The 18,390-nt window shown below is 43.6% G+C and overlaps 2 protein-coding genes across 2 annotated transcripts; both read left to right on the top strand.

The window, feature by feature from the left end:
- Positions 1-397: 397 nt before the first annotated feature.
- Positions 398-2,451, top strand: LOC137268408 (uncharacterized). Its single transcript, XM_067802975.1, has 4 exons — positions 398-487; positions 822-914; positions 1,784-1,885; positions 2,269-2,451. Exons 1-4 carry the CDS (start codon positions 446-448, stop codon positions 2,407-2,409), a joined length of 378 nt encoding a protein of 125 aa, XP_067659076.1. The 5' UTR covers positions 398-445; the 3' UTR covers positions 2,410-2,451.
- Positions 2,452-7,811: 5,360 nt separating this feature from the next.
- LOC137268767 (uncharacterized) lies at positions 7,812-14,740 on the top strand. Its single transcript, XM_067803346.1, has 4 exons — positions 7,812-7,853; positions 12,075-12,152; positions 13,581-13,682; positions 14,597-14,740. The coding sequence occupies exons 1-4, from the start codon at positions 7,812-7,814 to the stop codon at positions 14,738-14,740; spliced, it is 366 nt and encodes a 121-aa protein (XP_067659447.1).
- Positions 14,741-18,390: the final 3,650 nt, after the last annotated feature.

Here is an 18,390-nt window from a genome sequence, read left to right as displayed (position 1 = left end):
CCATGATAGAGTTGCTTCAGGCAAGAACTCACCAACAACGTGTCTAATGCGACCTACAACGCTTACCTATGAAGAATGACCATGCGTCACCGTTTTATTGTACAACGACCTTTGATGACGTAGATCACTGCATATCATCATGCCTTAACGGTATAGATGTTGCTCATGACATCAACCAACGTAAGAAGTTCACAGTAGTTAGTTGCCATATTGCTGGATTGCCACACACTAAAAGTTAAGACAAATAGGCAGCTCACAAACAGTAGCGACGAACCCTGTCCATAAACTAAGACTTATGTTCCTGCAAAAAAGAAGTCATTCTGATAACAAACGACACTCCTTTAACACGATCTGCTCTAAAGATAAAACCTGCTGATCCCTTGCAAAAGTGTATTTAAAGACGTGTCGGCCATTCAACTGTGCATGTCATCAACAGTTCTTAATCATGAAGGTTTATATCATCTTGGGACTCTGTGCTCTGGCTACTGTGAGTTTGTCATAATTGACAGGAAATGGATGTCCATTTGTTAATTCATATGTAAACTATTTCACTTCGACAAGCTAACAAATATGAGAACCGGCTCTGTCGCTTAAGAGGATTCATTGTACAAAAGTGGGAAACCTCACCTGGAGAGAAAATGATCATTTGTCCTCCTTTTTCGTCTTCCATTTTTGTGGCGGGTAGGAAACCCAAAATGTGTTGGGTTCGTTGTTGCAAAATAGATTTTCTTGAAAAAATTCAATTCATTCCTATGTAGCAATGACAAGATGTGACATGAATGAAACACAGAGGTTTGATTCCAACTCGCTCACTCTTCCAGGCCCAGATCAGACCAGTGGACATCATCAACAACATCCTCGGCTGGAACAGTGACCGAATTCACGGCTGGAGCTTTGAGTACCACAAGAGCCATGTAAGTATGAGATAGTATGACATATAGAAGTCTTACATGTGAGTGTTCGCAACCTCCACACAAATTTTAATGCTCATCCTATAAGAGTCAGTATGGTTTGGGTGTTGTTAACACAATGTTCCATTTCTGAATACCATGACATGTCCACCAAGTCAGCGATTCTGACCACCCGATCCCTGTAGTCGCGTCTTGCAAACATGATCTGCTAAAGATCTGTTCCAAATCTGATCTTCATGGGAATGAGATTTGGGAAAGCAGCTTCCTCGAACCTTGCGGTAGTGGATTTAAACTGGGAGCATTTATCCTAGATTTTGCAAAGATCTCGATTAAAAAATAGAAAAATTGAAAAATGTGGATAAAAGGCGTCAAAACTGTATTACAGTATTGTTTTTTGCTTTCAAATATTACTATTGAAATGCAGCTTTTTTCTTATTTGGGGAGTTAGCCGTTTCCTTGTTGTTCTGCTGTGTCACCTATGGCTCTGCTCCTAAGAGCGATCTCTGTTACTCTTGGCTGTTCTGGATGCTGAGGAAGAATCTCACTTGATTTCTTGCTGAAGCCTTTGTGTTTTGTGTAACGCCGAGTAATCTGACTATATGTCAGTAAATGATCGAGTCTGAACCACATGTACAATCCATTGTTCAGCATCACAAGGATTGAACTGTGCAACTGGGATATAATGACAAGTGCCAACCATGTCATCAAGCCTGACCACCCGTTAGTCGCCTCTTTTATCAAGCTTACTTTGCTGAAGACCAGTCCTACCCTGATATTCACGAGTGAATCAGGCTTGAGCGTTTTCTTCTGTTATATTACTTCGTTATGATGAAGACATCCTGATATTGTACCAAGAGTTTTGCTTTTGTCAGGATCTTCTCCTGGTGAGGAACTCCAACACTTGTTATCTGGTGCATGTTGACGATGACATTGAGAAGCTGTTGGATAGCAAGAACAGCAGGGAAACATTCGAGGTATGTATTGAAAATAAAACGACCGTCGTAAGTGAGTTCGCTTTTACTCCGTTTTAGCAATATTCAAACAGGAACAAACTTCATACGTAATAATATGGGGAATCGATCCAGAATTCACGGATTTAATCAGTTTCGATAATGTGCCGAAGAAGATTCAGGAAGTCCATCGAATCGCTTAAAAATCATTCTGAAAGACCTTTAGAATCTTAGGATCATTGTGTAATGAAGAAGAAAAGTTGTGGTGAATAACACCAGTTGCGTTTTCAGGGAATAACTAAATAAATGTTTTTGATAACGTAAAAAGTAATTGTGAACTATGATTTTCAAGTCAGTGGTGGAGATAGTGATGGAGACGGTGATGATGGTGTTTTTGCTTTTTCCAGGACAAAATCTACCAGCAGATTACATCCCACACTGGCGAGAGCAAGGGCGATCTGAGCGAAATCCGCTCCAAATACCACGACATCCGTGCGGTCGCTGAATGCTTCAGGCACACCGTCTACGACCTGACTCCAAGCTCCTAAGTCTTGCATGTCGACATATTAAAACTTTTTTTGTTACGGTCATCGTTTGTTTGTTTGTTTGTTTGTTTGTTTGTTTGTTTGGGTGAACGATTGTGACTATGAATCCCAGTTTTGCTTGAACAGTTCTGTCTGAAGATCAGTACTGCATGGGGTACGGCTATTTTAAAGTGACACTAAATGGCTTAATGCGGAAAGCAATGTCTTAGCAAGACGACACCTTGTGTACTGTTCGCCATGTGGTTGACTATTGTCAATCTCTCCGTCCGGACGGACGGACGATTGGAGCGGACTGTCGAATCAATCGAACCAATCGAACGAACTAACGTAAGCTGTCCTTTGTCTGAACACGACACACCCGTTTGGTCTGATCGTCGACAGTGTTCAGATTTCAGCAGTTGCTAAATGACCAAGATATATCTGGGGTACTTAGACCATCCCCGATCTCATGCTCTCACCAAGGACGGAAATAACCTTGACCTCTTTGATACGGTTTGATGTGGTTTGATGCTAAGCAAGCAGTTTAACCAAACTCACTGTTTCGACTCGCAGTTTGCATTTAAGGCACATATCCACAGATACACACAATGATTTGAAAAAAATACAGTATAAGGGGAACTCATTTCTACTTTTATGATCTCAAGAAATGATCGAACAAAAGTAATTTTATTGTGGATTTTACATCAAACAGCTTACATACCAAGCGACCCTCGCAGATTTGGGTTTGAACTGGTCTTCAGCAACCCACGCTTGTCGCATAATGCTGACTAACAGGAGCTGGTGTCTAGAGTTTCGAAGCTTTGTTAGCGCTAAGATACCCATAGTTAATGTGTGGCACTTACTACTATCATAGCGCTGGGAGAGCTTCGAAACTCTTGGCCCAGGCTCGTCCACTTTTTAGACATATGCCATCGAATCCCAGTTGCGTAGATCGATTCTCGTGCTGTTGATCACTGGATTGTGTGGCCCAGACTAGATCATTTACAGACCGCAACCATGCAACTGGACTGCTGCTGTGTGCGGCGTTAATCAATAAAAGAACGAACGAGCGAGCGAACACATAGAACATTACAGACGACTCTTCTGTAGTAATGCCATCATACATACCGTAGTTGGCCATAAGTGAGTCATCATAAGTACAGTTTCAATGCTCTTACATGTTAATTAACTGTAGTAAGAATAATTTTCTTAAAATTCAGTAGACGTCATATTATTTTGATATTTTGCAAGCATCTTGGAAATAATCTTCGGCTACATGTACATAATTTTCTTTCATCTTTCCGTTGATAAGTTATCGAATGACACCTACATTAAGCACTATAAGTACAACTTTTATTATCTTACCTCACACAGGAATGTCTTTTTCCGATTGGCTAAGCGCTTTTATATTATTTCCAATGTACCCCACTTACAAGCGAGGTACCTTGCTACCAATGGCAACTCATTCGGTACTTCGTGGTAGTACTTCTTGTTCTCGAATCACATTGCACCTGGCATGACACATGGATATTACCGATGTTTCGCGCATGCAAATCGACAGAAGAGAGATAATTCTAAATCTGATTTTCTTGAATCGTCTGCAAAATCTAGCGATGCCTACGAAAAGATTTGCCTCCGGGAAATGTAGCAAGATGAAAGATTCGAATCGTTTGATTCACAGACGATGGCTGATTTGTACGATCTGATACCCATAATTCAAACAGTCCAAAATGCACCCTCTGTCCCTTCGGGCTCAGGGAACATAAACAAACATCGGGGGTACATCAACCCATGGGCCCCACGGGACCAGGGAACAACTTATAATCTGTCCCAAAGACAGCCAGCCAATATATACTCTTCAACAAAAGTAGGGGATAATGAACTTTCAATTTGGATAGGAAGTGTAAACGTTAGCAAACGTTTGAAGGACAGACATCTTATGAACGCACCGCCATTTCCCTCTGTTACCACACCTAAACACAATGCATTATTTGTATGCGCACAACACAGTAGCCCCATACACGTGCATGTGGTCCCATTCTTGATTTTGACGTTTTTTTCAAGAAGGTAGAGAAATCACTTAGAACATTAATTTTGACACTCACCTTGCATCACACATCTGTTAGTGTTTGTTTCTAGTTGTTTGTTTTAAAATGAAAATCGTATGCAAGCAAATTACATGTCATACACCAATCATCTTTCAAAAGCGACTACATTCCAAATAACTATGGTTGTAAGGAAGTGCAAATGGTGATGCACTCTCAAAATAGTCAATATCATATCAACATTAATTGACTCCGAAAACTCTCCTAAATATTTTTAATCGTAAATTAAAAAAATGAAGATCCCTCACTTTCTTTTAAGAGTATATGTCCTGTAAGATAATTCCCAAGAGACGTATCACCAGGGACATGCCTAACACACCATGTACATCCTGGCTTAACCGATTGCCAGTTTTACAGCGACATCCGGTTTCAGACATACGACGTCACCCTTCACATTGACCACTCAATTATACACATGCCGTCGCCAAACACGTTGGGCGAGTTGGCGAGTATACAACCCTGTGCACTGAAAATAACCCACGAATCCGTTGCTATATGACCAGATGGTGGCCACATGAACACGTGCATTCACCTAGTTGTGGGTACAGCAACGTGCAGTAAACTTGGACAAAGTACTGTGACTATGTGTCCCAGTCCACCCAGCTGTCAGATGTGTACCTCGTTAGGATGAGAGAGCCACAATAAACTCGGTGCGCCTAGTGGCAGCAAGAGCTGTATACTCCCCAGGGAGTTGAGATTGAAATACGATGTGCTGTTGAGATTGACATCCGGTGATCGAGGGAAAAACACCAGCGCCTTGAGCATGCACTAGTGCGTTGATATGTGCGCTGTATAAATATTCTATATCTATAAACAGCTTTTGAAACTGATGGGTCCGGCGCCAAACAACAGTTATTACTGAATTATGTATCTTAACAGTGAATGGGCGTAACAGCCTGTAGAAACTGCCAAACGGTATATGGTACATTGTAAGAGTTACGATGCTCGTAGCTATACGCTTGTCTAAAGCTAGCGTGAAAATGTGAGAGCTGCGGCTTTGAAAGACCTACGCCTGTCTTCAATGTATCATTATGTGTGAAAGTTACGATGGTCGTTTCTCTACGTCTGTTCTAAATATAGGACTTACGTTGTTGGAGCGATACGCCTGACAAGTGTCATACACCGTTTACAGTAAAAGCGTTTATGGTATTACACGCTATCGTAACTGCATGATATATCACACTCTTACGAATAGCGTAGTACAACGAATGGTTTGAGGACAGAGATCTCCGGTAATCGTATCTTTATGCCTAGCGTATCGCAACAAACCAAACCGATATACTCTGTCACTGCAGGACAGGTGCGACGGTGTACTCCCGCATTCAGTGTCGGGTATGCCGCCACCCTTTACTGGGCAGACACAGCATACACAAATATCGATCGGCCTTGTGAATAACAAGAATTTGATATCATATTTCAGCACCTGACATTTCGGAAGCGCTCTCGATGAAGACGTTATTTTACGTGAACTTCACACAAGGCTTAAAACCAACATTGTCTAAAATAGAAAAAAATACTGATTTCCAGGATTTCAGTTCATGATCATGGAATGCAGTAGTCAATCTAACGCCCCAGTATCATGTAGACAATACTTTAGTTCATAAATCGCTACCTGCCTGTGTGTGAATATCAATCATGAATATGTAAATGTAAAGTGAAATTTAAAACGGAGAGATTTTTGTTAAATTCAGTACTCAAGATGTTTGCGACATTGACTTATTGGCTTTACGCACTGGGATGGAATACGATGGAATACGATCATATTCATTTCAGCAGAACACGGCTATAACGAACCACGCGTAAAACGAACTGAGAAATATTACTAACTTTATTTTGTTATAACCACATTTCGACTAATGTATTCAGCAAGTGGTCGGATAGGTATCCGCCACCTCGTTATAAGAGCGTTCGTTATAACGTTAAATGGACCCATTAACCCTTCGAATATCTTGTGATTGGTATTGTCCAAATCCATATGGATGCAAGTATTATATAATTAGTTCGACAATAATATTCGACGAGCACAAGAAAGTACACAGGTGCATCTGTTGCTACAATCCCAAATTTGCGTTCTTTCTCGTAAAATTATTGAAGAAAACGGATTGCAGAGAAAGCAAACCATTATGTTCCGTTTGCCAAAATGCAAGCCAAAACATTTGCACGTGATGTGCACGAATTTTCGCAAAATTGTGATATCTGCCCCAGGCACGTGCACTTTTCGTACAGAAGGTATATAACCTGTTTGTCCTAAAGATTGAACAATGACTTAACACAAAATGCCAAGACTGACGTCAGCGCTTCGAGAACAGGTCACATGAATGTCAAGAAATAGGTGCTTCCAAGGGCCATATTGACACTGGATTGCACAAGACGAATCATAATTCGGCTATGTAACCGTTTCAATATGACAGGCAAGACATGAGATCGACCCAGAAGTGGTCTACCACAACAGAGTCGCTACCCGCATGTTATTCACCGACATAACCAGATATTGACAGTGAGGTCATCAGCAGCCACATCAATGGGTACGTCGACTTCGTGCTGCTGGTATATGGACCCACCGACCGCTGCGTAGAAAGCCTGGACCCTCCGGTGTAATGCGAACTGAAGTGGTCATCACTACATCGCTGTTTATTGTTACAATGACATTTTGCTGATAAACACGTGTCTTGTATTGTGCTTCAAAATACACTTTCTATTTCATCCAAAGGTTTGTTATCTTTGTCTTACTGGAAGAAACACAACATGTGTACTTTCTTTTTCTCGTCAATATATATCCTCTTACTGTTGTCAGTGATCATTCAGAACCCGCAACTAGTACTGGATATGTAACTGAACCACGTTACGAAACTTGTTGTACCTGTGTACCCTCCCACCCCACCTCACCCCCACCCCCACCCCCAAGTCTGTAAATCTGACGTGCATGTAGGTCTTAGGAAATTTTGAGCTAATTTCATTTCCCTTCTCTTAGCAAGTCTAAATGTACGTCTCGACTCATCCTCTCACCATACTCACTGGTGTTCAACCCAAGAGGCTTTTGTCTATATTAAAATTGATTTAGAATTGCTATTAAAAGTGTCAGAGACTAAACGTAAATCTATCTCAGCTGGTGTTTGCAAAAGTAAAACGAAATGTGGCATGCTCTTTTAGTAAACACCAAATAACCTGTTCTTAAATACTATATTTTCAATAATATTTGAACTACATTCTGCGAGAACATGGACTGCTAATAGATAACAGGTACACCTGGAGTACAGATAGCGGCTGACCAGCTGTTGACAATGTGGTGAGATTATCTTGTTTTTACTTTTTGAGACAAGCATGCGGCTGCTGATTTTATCTACACTGTCCCTTGTGGCATATGTGAGTTTATTATTCCTCATTAACACATTCCTCCTTTATAAAAATGTTACATTTTTAAATAGGTCTTGTACTTTACCGGCATTATTTTAGTTATTGATATACTTATTCATGAATCATAGATACCATGTTATTATTCGATCAATATAAATGTAATATATTACAAACCAGTGGCTTGTGTGTCGCTTGTTCATAGAACCCTGGTCACGAATCATCTAAATTCAACGTTGATCAGAGGGAGTTCTTGGATGATTGACCGCGTTTTGTAATCCTGCCCCACAATGAAACCCTTACCTGATGTGGAAGTTAAACATGCACTTCTAGTCCCTGCAGTGAAGGGTATCCGGTGGGATAAGAAATGTGACTGTTAACCTTCTAGGAAACTTGGTTTAAATGGGGTAGTTAATGTCCTAGCGGTCCGGACATGTATACTGGCACTTCATATATGTTCATAATAATTTTATTAAAGTATTGGTGATGCTCCTTTCAAAGAGTATACACATCCAGAAGTTTCCTTTCAGAAAGAGGATGGGGTGAGGATGGGGGTCGGGGTGGATAGGGGAGATGATGACAGTGGGGATGGGGTGAGGATGGGGGTCGGGGTGGATAGGGGAGATGATGACAGTGGGGATGGGGTGAGGATGCGGGTCGGGGTGGATAGGGGAGATGATGACAGTGGGGATGGGGTGAGGATGCGGGTCGGGGTGGATAGGGGAGATGATGACAGTGGGGATGGGGGTGAGGATAGTGGTCGGGGTGGATAGGAGAGATGATGACAGTGAGGATGGGGGTCGGGGTGGATAGGGGAGATGATGACAGTGGGGATGGGGTGAGGATGGGGGTCGGGGTGGATAGGGGAGATGATGACAGTGGGGATGGGGTGAGGATGCGGGTCGGGGTGGATAGGGGAGATGATGACAGTGGGGATGGGGTGAGGATGCGGGTCGGGGTGGATAGGGGAGATGATGACAGTGGGGATGGGGGTCGGGGTGGATAGGGGAGATGATGACAGTGGGGATGGGGGTGAGGATAGTGGTCGGGGTGGATAGGAGAGATGATGACAGTGAGGATGGGGGTCGGGGTGGATAGGGGAGATGATGACAGTGGGGATGGGGTTAGGATGGGGGTCGGGGTGGATAGGGGAGATGATGACAGTGGGGATGGGGTGAGGATGGGGGTCGGGGTGGATAGGGGAGATGATGACAGTGGGGATGGGGCTAGGATGCGGGTGTGGGTGGATAGGGGAGATGATGACAGTGGGGACGAGGTGAGGATGGGGGTCGGTGTGGATAGGGGAGATGATGACAGTGGGAATGGGGTGAGGATGCGGGTCGGGGTGGATAGGGGAGATGATGACAGTGGGGACGAGGTGAGGATGGGGGTCGGGGTGGATAGGGGAGATGATGACAGTGGGAATGGGGTGAGGATGCGGGTCGGGGTGGATAGGGGAGATGATGACAGTGGGGACGAGGTGAGGATGGGGGTCGGGGTGGATAGGGGAGATGATGACAGTGGGGATGGGGGTGAGGATAGTGGTCGGGGTGGATAGGAGAGAGGATGACAGTGGGGATGAGGTGAGGATGGGGGTCGGGGTGGATAGGGGAGATGATGACAGTGGGGATGGGGGTGAGGATAGTGGTCGGGGTGGATAGGAGAGAGGATGACAGTGGGGATGAGGTGAGGATGGGGGTCGGGATGGATAGGGGAGATGATGACAGTGAGGATGGGGTTAGGATGGGGGTCGGGGTGGATAGGGGAGATGATGACAGTGGTGATGGGGTGAGGATGGGGGTCGGGGTGGATAGGGGAGATGATGAGAGTGGGGATGGGGTTAGGATGGGAGTCTGGGTGGATAGGGGAGATGATGACAGTGGGGATGGGGTGAGGATGGGAGTCTGGGTGGATAGGGGAGATGATGACATTGGCTGTGAGGTGAGGATGGGGGTCGGGGTGGATAGGGGAGATGATGACAGTGGGGATGGGGTTAGGATGGGGGTCGGGGTGGATAGGGAAGATGATGACAGTGGGGATGGGGTTAGGATGGGAGTCTGGGTGGATAGGGGAGATGATGACAGTGGGGATGGGGTGAGGATGGGAGTCTGGGTGGATAGGGGAGATGATGACAGTGGGGATGGGGTGAGGATGCGGGTCGGGGTGGATAGGGGAGATGATGACAGTGGGGATGGGGTGAGGATGGGGGTCGGGGTGGATAGGGGAGATGATGACATTGGGTGTGAGGTGAGGATGGGAGTAAGGGTGGATAGGGGAGATGATGACAGTGGGGATGGGGTGAGGATGGGGGTCGGGGTGGATAGGGGAGATGATGACAGTGGTGATGGGGTGAGGATGCGAGTCGGGGTGGATAGGGGAGATGATGTCATTGGGTGTGAGGTGAGGATGGGGGTCGGGGTGGATAGGGGAGATGATGACAGTGGGAATGGGGTGAGGATGGGTGTCGGGGTGGATAGGGGAGATGATGACAGTGGTGATGGGGTGAGGATGGGGGTCGGAGTGGATAGGGGAGATGATGACAGTGGGGATGGGGTGAGGATGGTAGTCGGGGTGGATAGGGGAGATGATGACAGTGGGGATGGGGTGAGGATGGGGGTCGGGGTGGATAGGGGAGATGATGACAGTGGGGATGGGGTTAGGATGGGGGTCGGGGTGGATAGGGGAGATGATGACAGTGGTGATAGGGTTAGGATGGGGGTCGGGGTGGATAGAGGAGATGATGAGAGTGGGAATGGGGTGAGGATGGGGGTCGGGGTGGATAGGGGAGATGATGAGAGTGGGGATGGGGTTAGGATGCGGGTCGGGGTGGATAGAGGAGATGATGACAGTGGGGATGGGGTGAGGATGGGGGTCGGGGTGGATAGGGGAGATGATGACAGTGGGGATGGGGTGAGGATGGGGGTCGGGGTGGATAGGGGAGATGATGACAGTGGGGATGAGGAGATGATGACAGTGGGGATGGGGTGGGGATGGGTGGATTAATGACCCAGAAAGGTTTCCATCTTACAAAGCCAACTAAATACATTTTTGCAGTGCTTATGTATGGTATCCCAAACTGAAATACGAAAAACGCCCATCTCATGTCACCAATCCTTTCGCTATCAAGACGAAATGAAAAGAGATGTATCTCGACGTAGAAAGAAAACCCATGGAGGAACGTTACAATGACATTCATCTTGTGTATGCGGCATCATTTCGCCTTATCACCACACACAAACACAATACATGGGAAGCACGTGCACAACGTGGGAGGCTCCTACACGTGCATGGGGTGTCATTATGAATCTTGATGTTTTTCAGGCAGGTCGATAAATCACTGTAGACCATTTTTCCCGATATTTTTCTTGCATCCGTGCATGGTCAGGCTTTTCAGGGTCAAATCACAAACACTAGCGACTGAAAACTGTCAACCTGAAATTTCCATGTCATACTCTAGTCACCTAACAAGGGGGATGACTGAATGAAATCCATGTGGTGATGCATTCTCAAAACAGCCATTATTATTGTATCAACATTGATTCAATCCCATATGTCTCCCAGTTTCGACAATCGTACATTGAAAGTATACTTCCCCTACTTTTTGAAGAGTATATTTAAACACGGATCGGTATATCTGTCATTCTTCGTTCCTCTTGGCATTACAAACAAGCATTTCAGGGGGTCTCCTTAGTTCTTGTTTTGTTTCATTCAGCCTAAAGGGCAGCGGGGTAGCCCAGTGGTTAAACCGTTCGCTCGTCACGCCAAAGACCTGGGTTTGATTCCTCAAATGAAAACAATGTGTGAAGCCAATACCTGGTGTTCCCAGCCATGATATTGCTGGAATAAACCTTATTGACTCACTCACCCTCTCTCCCTTGTCCAGCTTTGGGTAATTTGCTCTCCCATCTTCCGGGTTCGATTTGCCCCTGGGGAAACGTTCGAAATAATCGACGGCCACAGCATGGCCTGATGGCCAGCTGGCAAATTCAAGTATTGCAAACACTGCACTGGGGTAGAATATATGAAGCCCATGTCTGGTGTCCCGGCCCTGATATTGCTGGAACAGTGCTAAAACTGCAACGTACACCACACTCGCTCGCTTATCGCGATCGGAGATCATTTAGTTGTCACTCTGGAGATCGCTCCATAAGAAATCTGGCCTGTGTCGATATAACTGAAACAGAAGTACACAAGAGTTTAGCTCACTCTGTCTGCTTTCTATGACTATTCCAGGCCCAGTTTGGGTTAGGAGTCTTCGACTTTGGAACTGGGAAAATCCAAGGGTACACTTTCGAATATCATCGTTCAGCTGTGAGTACTGGTGAATCTTTCAGCAAATATGGTAAAGAACCTCGTTCACCATCAGACAAATGATTTTGACATGCGTGATATTATTATGGTGTTACCAATGCTACCCCGGCATGGGTGTTTGCCTGACAGTGGGAGAATGTAAAATAGTAACCCAATTTTGCAGATTCAGTTCGCGAAGTCTGGATAGGGTGAATTAACTGTCATTTATTTTATTTTCTAAACTGGCTTGAAAAATCAGTTACAAATTTCCCAATTTGTCTGGAAAAAATCGAGGTGAAAAGATTATTCTTGTACCAATCGGTAACAAATGAACACAAATGACATTTGGAAGAGAAAGTGGTGGCGATATCCTTTATTCTCCAAATGGAGGCCATGTTGAACTTCCTAAATTCTCCAGATGGAGATCATTTTGAACTTCCTTTGTTAGTTCTCCAAATGGAGGCCATATTAGATTTCAGTAATTATCCAAATGTAGGTCATATCGCTATTCCCTAATTCTCCACACAGAGACCATATTGAATTTCCTTAAATCTCCAAATGGAGGCCTTATTGAAATTCGCTAATTCTCTAAAAGGAGGCTATATTAAATTGCGCCAAATTTCCAAAAAGAGCCCAGACGTAATTTTCATATTTTCCAAATGAAAGTCATATTGAATTTCGATCAGTTCTAAATATGATTTTATAAATATCATTGAATTTCGGTGATTTTGCAAGTGGAGGCAATGTTGAATTTCGTCAGTTCTAAATATTACTGAGGGGACACAAACATCTCATACTCCATTTCCGATATCATTATCATTGTTTGAACTGCCAAGGATATTACACATAATTATAACGTTTTTGTTTTACATTGAATTGGTCAGTTCGCTAAACTATCGATTTGCTATTTGTTCCAAAGTTGAAAAAATAACCACAAATCCCTTACTATTTATTGTAGATGTAACGGACAATTACCTCGTAGATCGGATTATTGATTCTAATGAAATTTCCTCACAACAAAAAATAAAAGAGCAATTTGCAATATAGATTTCAAAGATAAATTCCTCGTGGCTTGAATGTACCCTTAGCATCAAATGGTTCATTAGCTCCAGAGGTGCGTGTATGTATAAGATACTGTTATGAGATATTATAAGATATTATGAGATATTATATCATATCATGAGATACTATGAGATATAATATATTGGAGATATCATGAGAAATTATGAGATATTGTGAGATATGAGATATCATGTTATATTGGGAGATATCTTGGATATCATGTTATATTGGGAGATATCTTGGATATTATGAGAAATTGTGAGATATGAGATATCATTTTATACTGGGAGATATCATGTTAACTTGGGAGATATTATAATATACGCGATATCATGAGATATTATGTGATATCATGAGATATTATAAGATATTTTGAATTTGACTCAGGACCTGGTCCTAGTGAGGAACGACACAGCCTGTTTTATCGTTGAAACTGACGAAGATTTGACAGAAAAGATGAAGAATTACCCAAGTAGGGAGGCATTGGAGGTACACTGTCTTTCTTTGAGTGAGTGAGTTGATGATTGGTGAGGTGGCTGAGTGAGATGATGATTGGCTGAGTGAGGGAGTGGCTGAGTGAGTTCTTGAATGACTGAGTGAGGTTATGTTAGGGTTAATGGTTGGGTAGATGATAGTTTTAGTCATTTGGTGGGATTGGTTGTTTTCATCCAACGAATATTAAAATACAAGGTTGTTTGTAGTGACCATATCCCTACTTAGAGTGGTATATTAGAGTGGGAACTATCTCATCTGGCAACACCCGCTCCACTCTCCCTATCACAATGTAATGTGGGCGGTGAGGTAGCCTCGCGGCTAAAGGGTTTGCCCGTCAAGATGCAATCCGGGGTCGCTCACCCAAAAGAGGTACAGTGTATGAATCCTCTGTCCGGTGTCCCCAGTTGGGGCATTGCAGAAGTAATGGTCGAAGCGGGGTAAAACCATTCACTCACTGGCAGTGAACTGACAGACCGTGACTAATGTGTTCATTGAGACGTCACGTACGAGCCCCCTGTTGTCAGACTGGCATTGTCATGACATGTCACGTTGCCCACAACACTACTTTAAAATGACTAAATTGGGCATTTTTTAGACATTCAGCCAACATCAAACACGAGCGGTCGTTTACAATTAAAACACTGTGGCGCTAATCTAATCTCCTCTTGATCATTGCTTGATACAATTTCTCTGCTAACGTTCTGAGACAATTCAACGGAAACGTGTTGTCCTTTCAGAACGAGGGGTAGCCTAGTGGTTCAAGCGTTCACTCGTTACCGACAAGACCTTGATTGGATTCTCCACATGTGTACCATGTGTGAAGCCCATTTTTTGTCTCCCCCGCCGTGATATCGCTGGAATACTGCTAAAATCGGCGTACAACTAAACTTACACACTTCCTGTTTCAGAACATTCTGTATGGTCAGATACAGGCTGAACTGGGCGAGACTGTGTCGAGTTTAACCGACCTCCGCAGTGAATACCACGACATCAGAGCGGTGGCTGAATGTTTTAACCATGATGTTTTCAAGATACAGTATAGTTCACCATAACCCTTTGTCTAAGTGCATTAATAATTAAACACAGGCTTTTAAGTGCAAAATTAATGATCTTTGGTGTGGTTTTACTGCACGACTTCATGTGTGTTATGCCTGTCAGTGGTGTCAGTCGAACATTACTTACTTTATCATGCAAGTTTGTATGAACGGTGGTTGCTAAAGGTTGAAAACGACTTACACTTGTCGCCTTCTGTCATATCTCATTTTCAGTGGTACATTCTTACAGCTGTTTCACACCGTCATTATTGCAAATATAGTTTTGTGCAGTTTTCGAGTTGTGCAGAATTCATCCTCGAAAGACCGACACCATCAAACTGTTAGTGAACGGTTTAATAACATCAGTGGTGGACAATTTCACACCTGGGTAATAAATGGCTCACCAACGATTTAATGGTGGCACATCTGGCACAATGATAGTCCTATAATTACTCTAAATCTTGGTGTATTTTGTTTTCATCTATAGAGCCATAATACCCTAAACTTCGATATGTTTATGCATCTTTACGGAAACGTATACGAAGCTAGACATTGTTTTACTGGCTCATTGTATAATGATAGAATGGAAAGATATTTGGTCGAATTACGAAGATATGTCTTCTCTTTTACAACATCACTTTGGGGGACAATCTGGCGTATACAAATAGAGATACTGATAAATTTCCTACACCTAAATAATAAAACCTACTCACCTCTCGCGTGATAAATCGTTCACTTCCTGCTATTAAATATTTCCTGTCGTTCACCGCTCCTGCAGTGTTGTGTATGTATTGCTCTTTACGATAACTTTTCATCGTATCCCGGTGACATTAAGTACACCGGAACCTGTCTAAATCGGACATTCATGGGACTGCAGCATGGGCCCGTCTTAAAGAGCAGTTCGGAATAAATACAATCCTACACCTTTTGATATTGAAATGGACAGACGGGGTTGAAAGTTAGTGAACAGTAACGCCTTAAGTGTATGCATAAAACGCGGTCGGGTAATGACAGAATTCCGGTTTAGTCAGGTTTCACTGCAGCTGGAAAAAGAGAGGCACTAACTGAGCCATGAAACAACATTCATTCTGCATCGAAACACTTTATGATACTACATCTCAAAATCAGAGTGTGCTGAGAGATGAGCGGGGAGCAGGGCCCATTGATAATAAATGAGAGCGATTAAATGTCAATCATTTCTAGTATTTTAGTTTCCTGATGGGAAATACTGATTAGTAAGGCTGGTTGTAAGCAAATATCCTTGGCATTTCAGCCTAGAAGAAATGTATGCCTTGACTTCAGGATCAGGGGCTGACAGTAAATGTCTTCACATGATGGTCATACTGAAACACTCGGGCACTAAGCAAGTGAGTGAGTAGGTGGGTGAGCGGGTGAGTGAGTGAGAGAGAGAGAGCGAGTGGGTTGGTGAGTGAGTGAGTGAGAGCGAGTGGGTGATTGGGAGGGTGAGTGAGTGAGTGAGTAGGTGGGTGGGCGTTTGGGCGGGTGAGTGAGTGAGTGAGTGAGTGAGAGAAAGCGAGTGGGTGATTGGGAGGGTGGGTGGGTGGTTGAGCGAGTGAGTAGGTGGGTGGACGGGTGAGTGAGAGCGAGAGCGAGTGGGTTGGTGAGTGAGTGAGTGAGTGAGAGCGAGTGGGTGATTGGGAGGGTGGGTGGGTGAGTATGTGAAGTGAGGGAGGGAGAGCGAGTGGGTTGGTGAGTGAGTGAGTGAGTGAGTGAGGGAGAGCGAGTGGGTGATTGGGAGGGTGGGTGGTGAGTGTTAATGTGGAGTGAGGGAGGGACTGAGGTGTAACGTCGATTTTAGCAATATTACAGCAATGTGGGCTTCACATGAAGGGGACCGAACCGGGGCCTGCGGCGAGAGCAAACAACGCTTTGACCATTAGGCTACCCAACCGCCTATGTACTTATGAATAATGTGAACTGATGTGTACTGTGAAGGGCTTCAACCATTGTCCACATGTTGGGAAGCATACGTCAAGGCTGAGAGAGATTTATCAGAGTGAAGACGTGTTATAGTTCTGCTATAACAGTGCAGTATTTCTGGGCGGGTCACACATTCCAACTGTATACGGGCAAACCCAGAAGGAAACCCCGTATCCTTCGCATGCTAAGGGAGGTAACTCTACAGAGCAAATTCTTACCTTGTATATCAGGTACCTCCCTGACAGGATAGATTGATGAATACGTGTAATTACGGTTACTTTATTCAAAAATTAATAAAGTACTGCTTAAATAGTTAATCGTGCACTTTGTGGTAATACGCGGCGCTGACTGGATTAATGTAAGACAAGAATAAGGCCACAATACATGTCAGTATTGACATGGCAGGTATTGTCATGTATTGACATGACAGGTATTGCATTTATATTGACATGACAGGAATGTGAAATGTGACTGCTGTGCACTCAGTGCAGATCAATGTTTACCTTGGTTCCCATGGCAACTAAAACAGACAGCCACCACATTTAAGACGACTTGAAAACCTGCCCTCTATCTCTCTCTGGCTTACTGCTGTCAGTACAAGAAGGTCATACAGTGAAACAGTCTCACGCAGGTACGTGTGTTTCATTCTTTTGACTTTTTACGTTGTATTGTCTCAGGTGATATACAGTCAAAACCCGGTTTTCGAAGTTGTAAGGACCTATAAATGAACCGAGTTATCAGAGAATCACAGATTGGTCGCATTAATAGGGAATACACAAGGATTCAGTTTCACCTCGTGACATGCAAACGTTCGACACGTATGTATTCATTTGTATATTGCTCTCACATGGTTCTCGACAGGCTGACAGTAAAATATTTGGAATTTGGGGGTTTCCTCAGACCGTGAAGTTTGTGAATTTCAGCTGAAGTATGGTTTTACGCCGCTTTTAGCAACTTTCTAGCCATATCACGGTGGGGAACACCAGAAACCGGATTTCACACATTGTACCCATCGAACGTGAGTCTTCGTCTTAACAAGCGAACGATTTAACCGCAAGGCTACACCACCGCCGCTTTAGTAAAAGGATGTTTATAATTATTCCCCCGGCATGTAATGCAGGGGATATAGTCGACGCTTCGTTTGTCTGTCCGTCCGTCCGTAATCATTTTGTTTCCAGAGCATAACTAAAAACCGTTAAATATTTTTAGACCAAACTTGATAGATATAGTAATCTCAGCCTATGGTTGTGCCTTTTGCTATTTACAGATTTTGGGCATTTTCAATTTTTGTTGTTTTTCCATGGAACGTCTCGGTCTTAGTCAAATGGTGATAGGTATATCAATCAGAACCTTAAGTTATTTTCTCGGTTTCCATGGCAACGTTTCGGACTTGGTCTCACAAGTGAGAGGTGTGTTTCGTTTCCGGAGCACCACTCAAAAACCGTTCATTATTTTTCTGCAAAACTTAGATATGGCAGTCAGAACCTAAAGTGGTGCCTTTTACTATTTACAGGTTTTTGTGATTTTTTATTTTCTCGGTTTCCATGGAAACGTTTAGGACTCAGTTTCGATAGGGAGGGATGGGCTTCGTTTCCGGAACAGACTAAAAATGTCTTAATATCGTTCTGCAAAACATGGTAGATATATCAATCAGACCCTAAAGTGGTGCCTTTTGCTATTTACAAGTTTATGTGATTTATCATTTTCCCATTTTCCATGGAAACGAT

The sequence above is a fragment of the Haliotis asinina genome, chromosome 16 (assembly GCF_037392515.1).
Source record: "Haliotis asinina isolate JCU_RB_2024 chromosome 16, JCU_Hal_asi_v2, whole genome shotgun sequence".
NCBI lineage: Eukaryota > Metazoa > Mollusca > Gastropoda > Lepetellida > Haliotidae > Haliotis > Haliotis asinina.
The sequence above is the reverse complement of the archived record's forward strand: the minus strand, read 5'-3'. Positions and strand labels throughout refer to the sequence as shown.

Bases quoted from the DNA above. Each gene is read 5' to 3' on its own strand.
- LOC137268767 (XM_067803346.1), top strand. From the start codon at position 7,812: ATGCGGCTGCTGATTTTATCTACACTGTCCCTTGTGGCATAT. The intron at 7,854-12,074 runs GTGAGTTTATTA...TGACTATTCCAG, and splicing joins CACTGTCCCTTGTGGCATAT to GCCCAGTTTGGGTTAGGAGT. The intron at 13,683-14,596 runs GTACACTGTCTT...TTCCTGTTTCAG, and splicing joins CAAGTAGGGAGGCATTGGAG to AACATTCTGTATGGTCAGAT.
- LOC137268408 (XM_067802975.1), top strand. From the start codon at position 446: ATGAAGGTTTATATCATCTTGGGACTCTGTGCTCTGGCTACT. The intron at 488-821 runs GTGAGTTTGTCA...TCACTCTTCCAG, and splicing joins GACTCTGTGCTCTGGCTACT to GCCCAGATCAGACCAGTGGA. The intron at 915-1,783 runs GTAAGTATGAGA...TGCTTTTGTCAG, and splicing joins TTGAGTACCACAAGAGCCAT to GATCTTCTCCTGGTGAGGAA.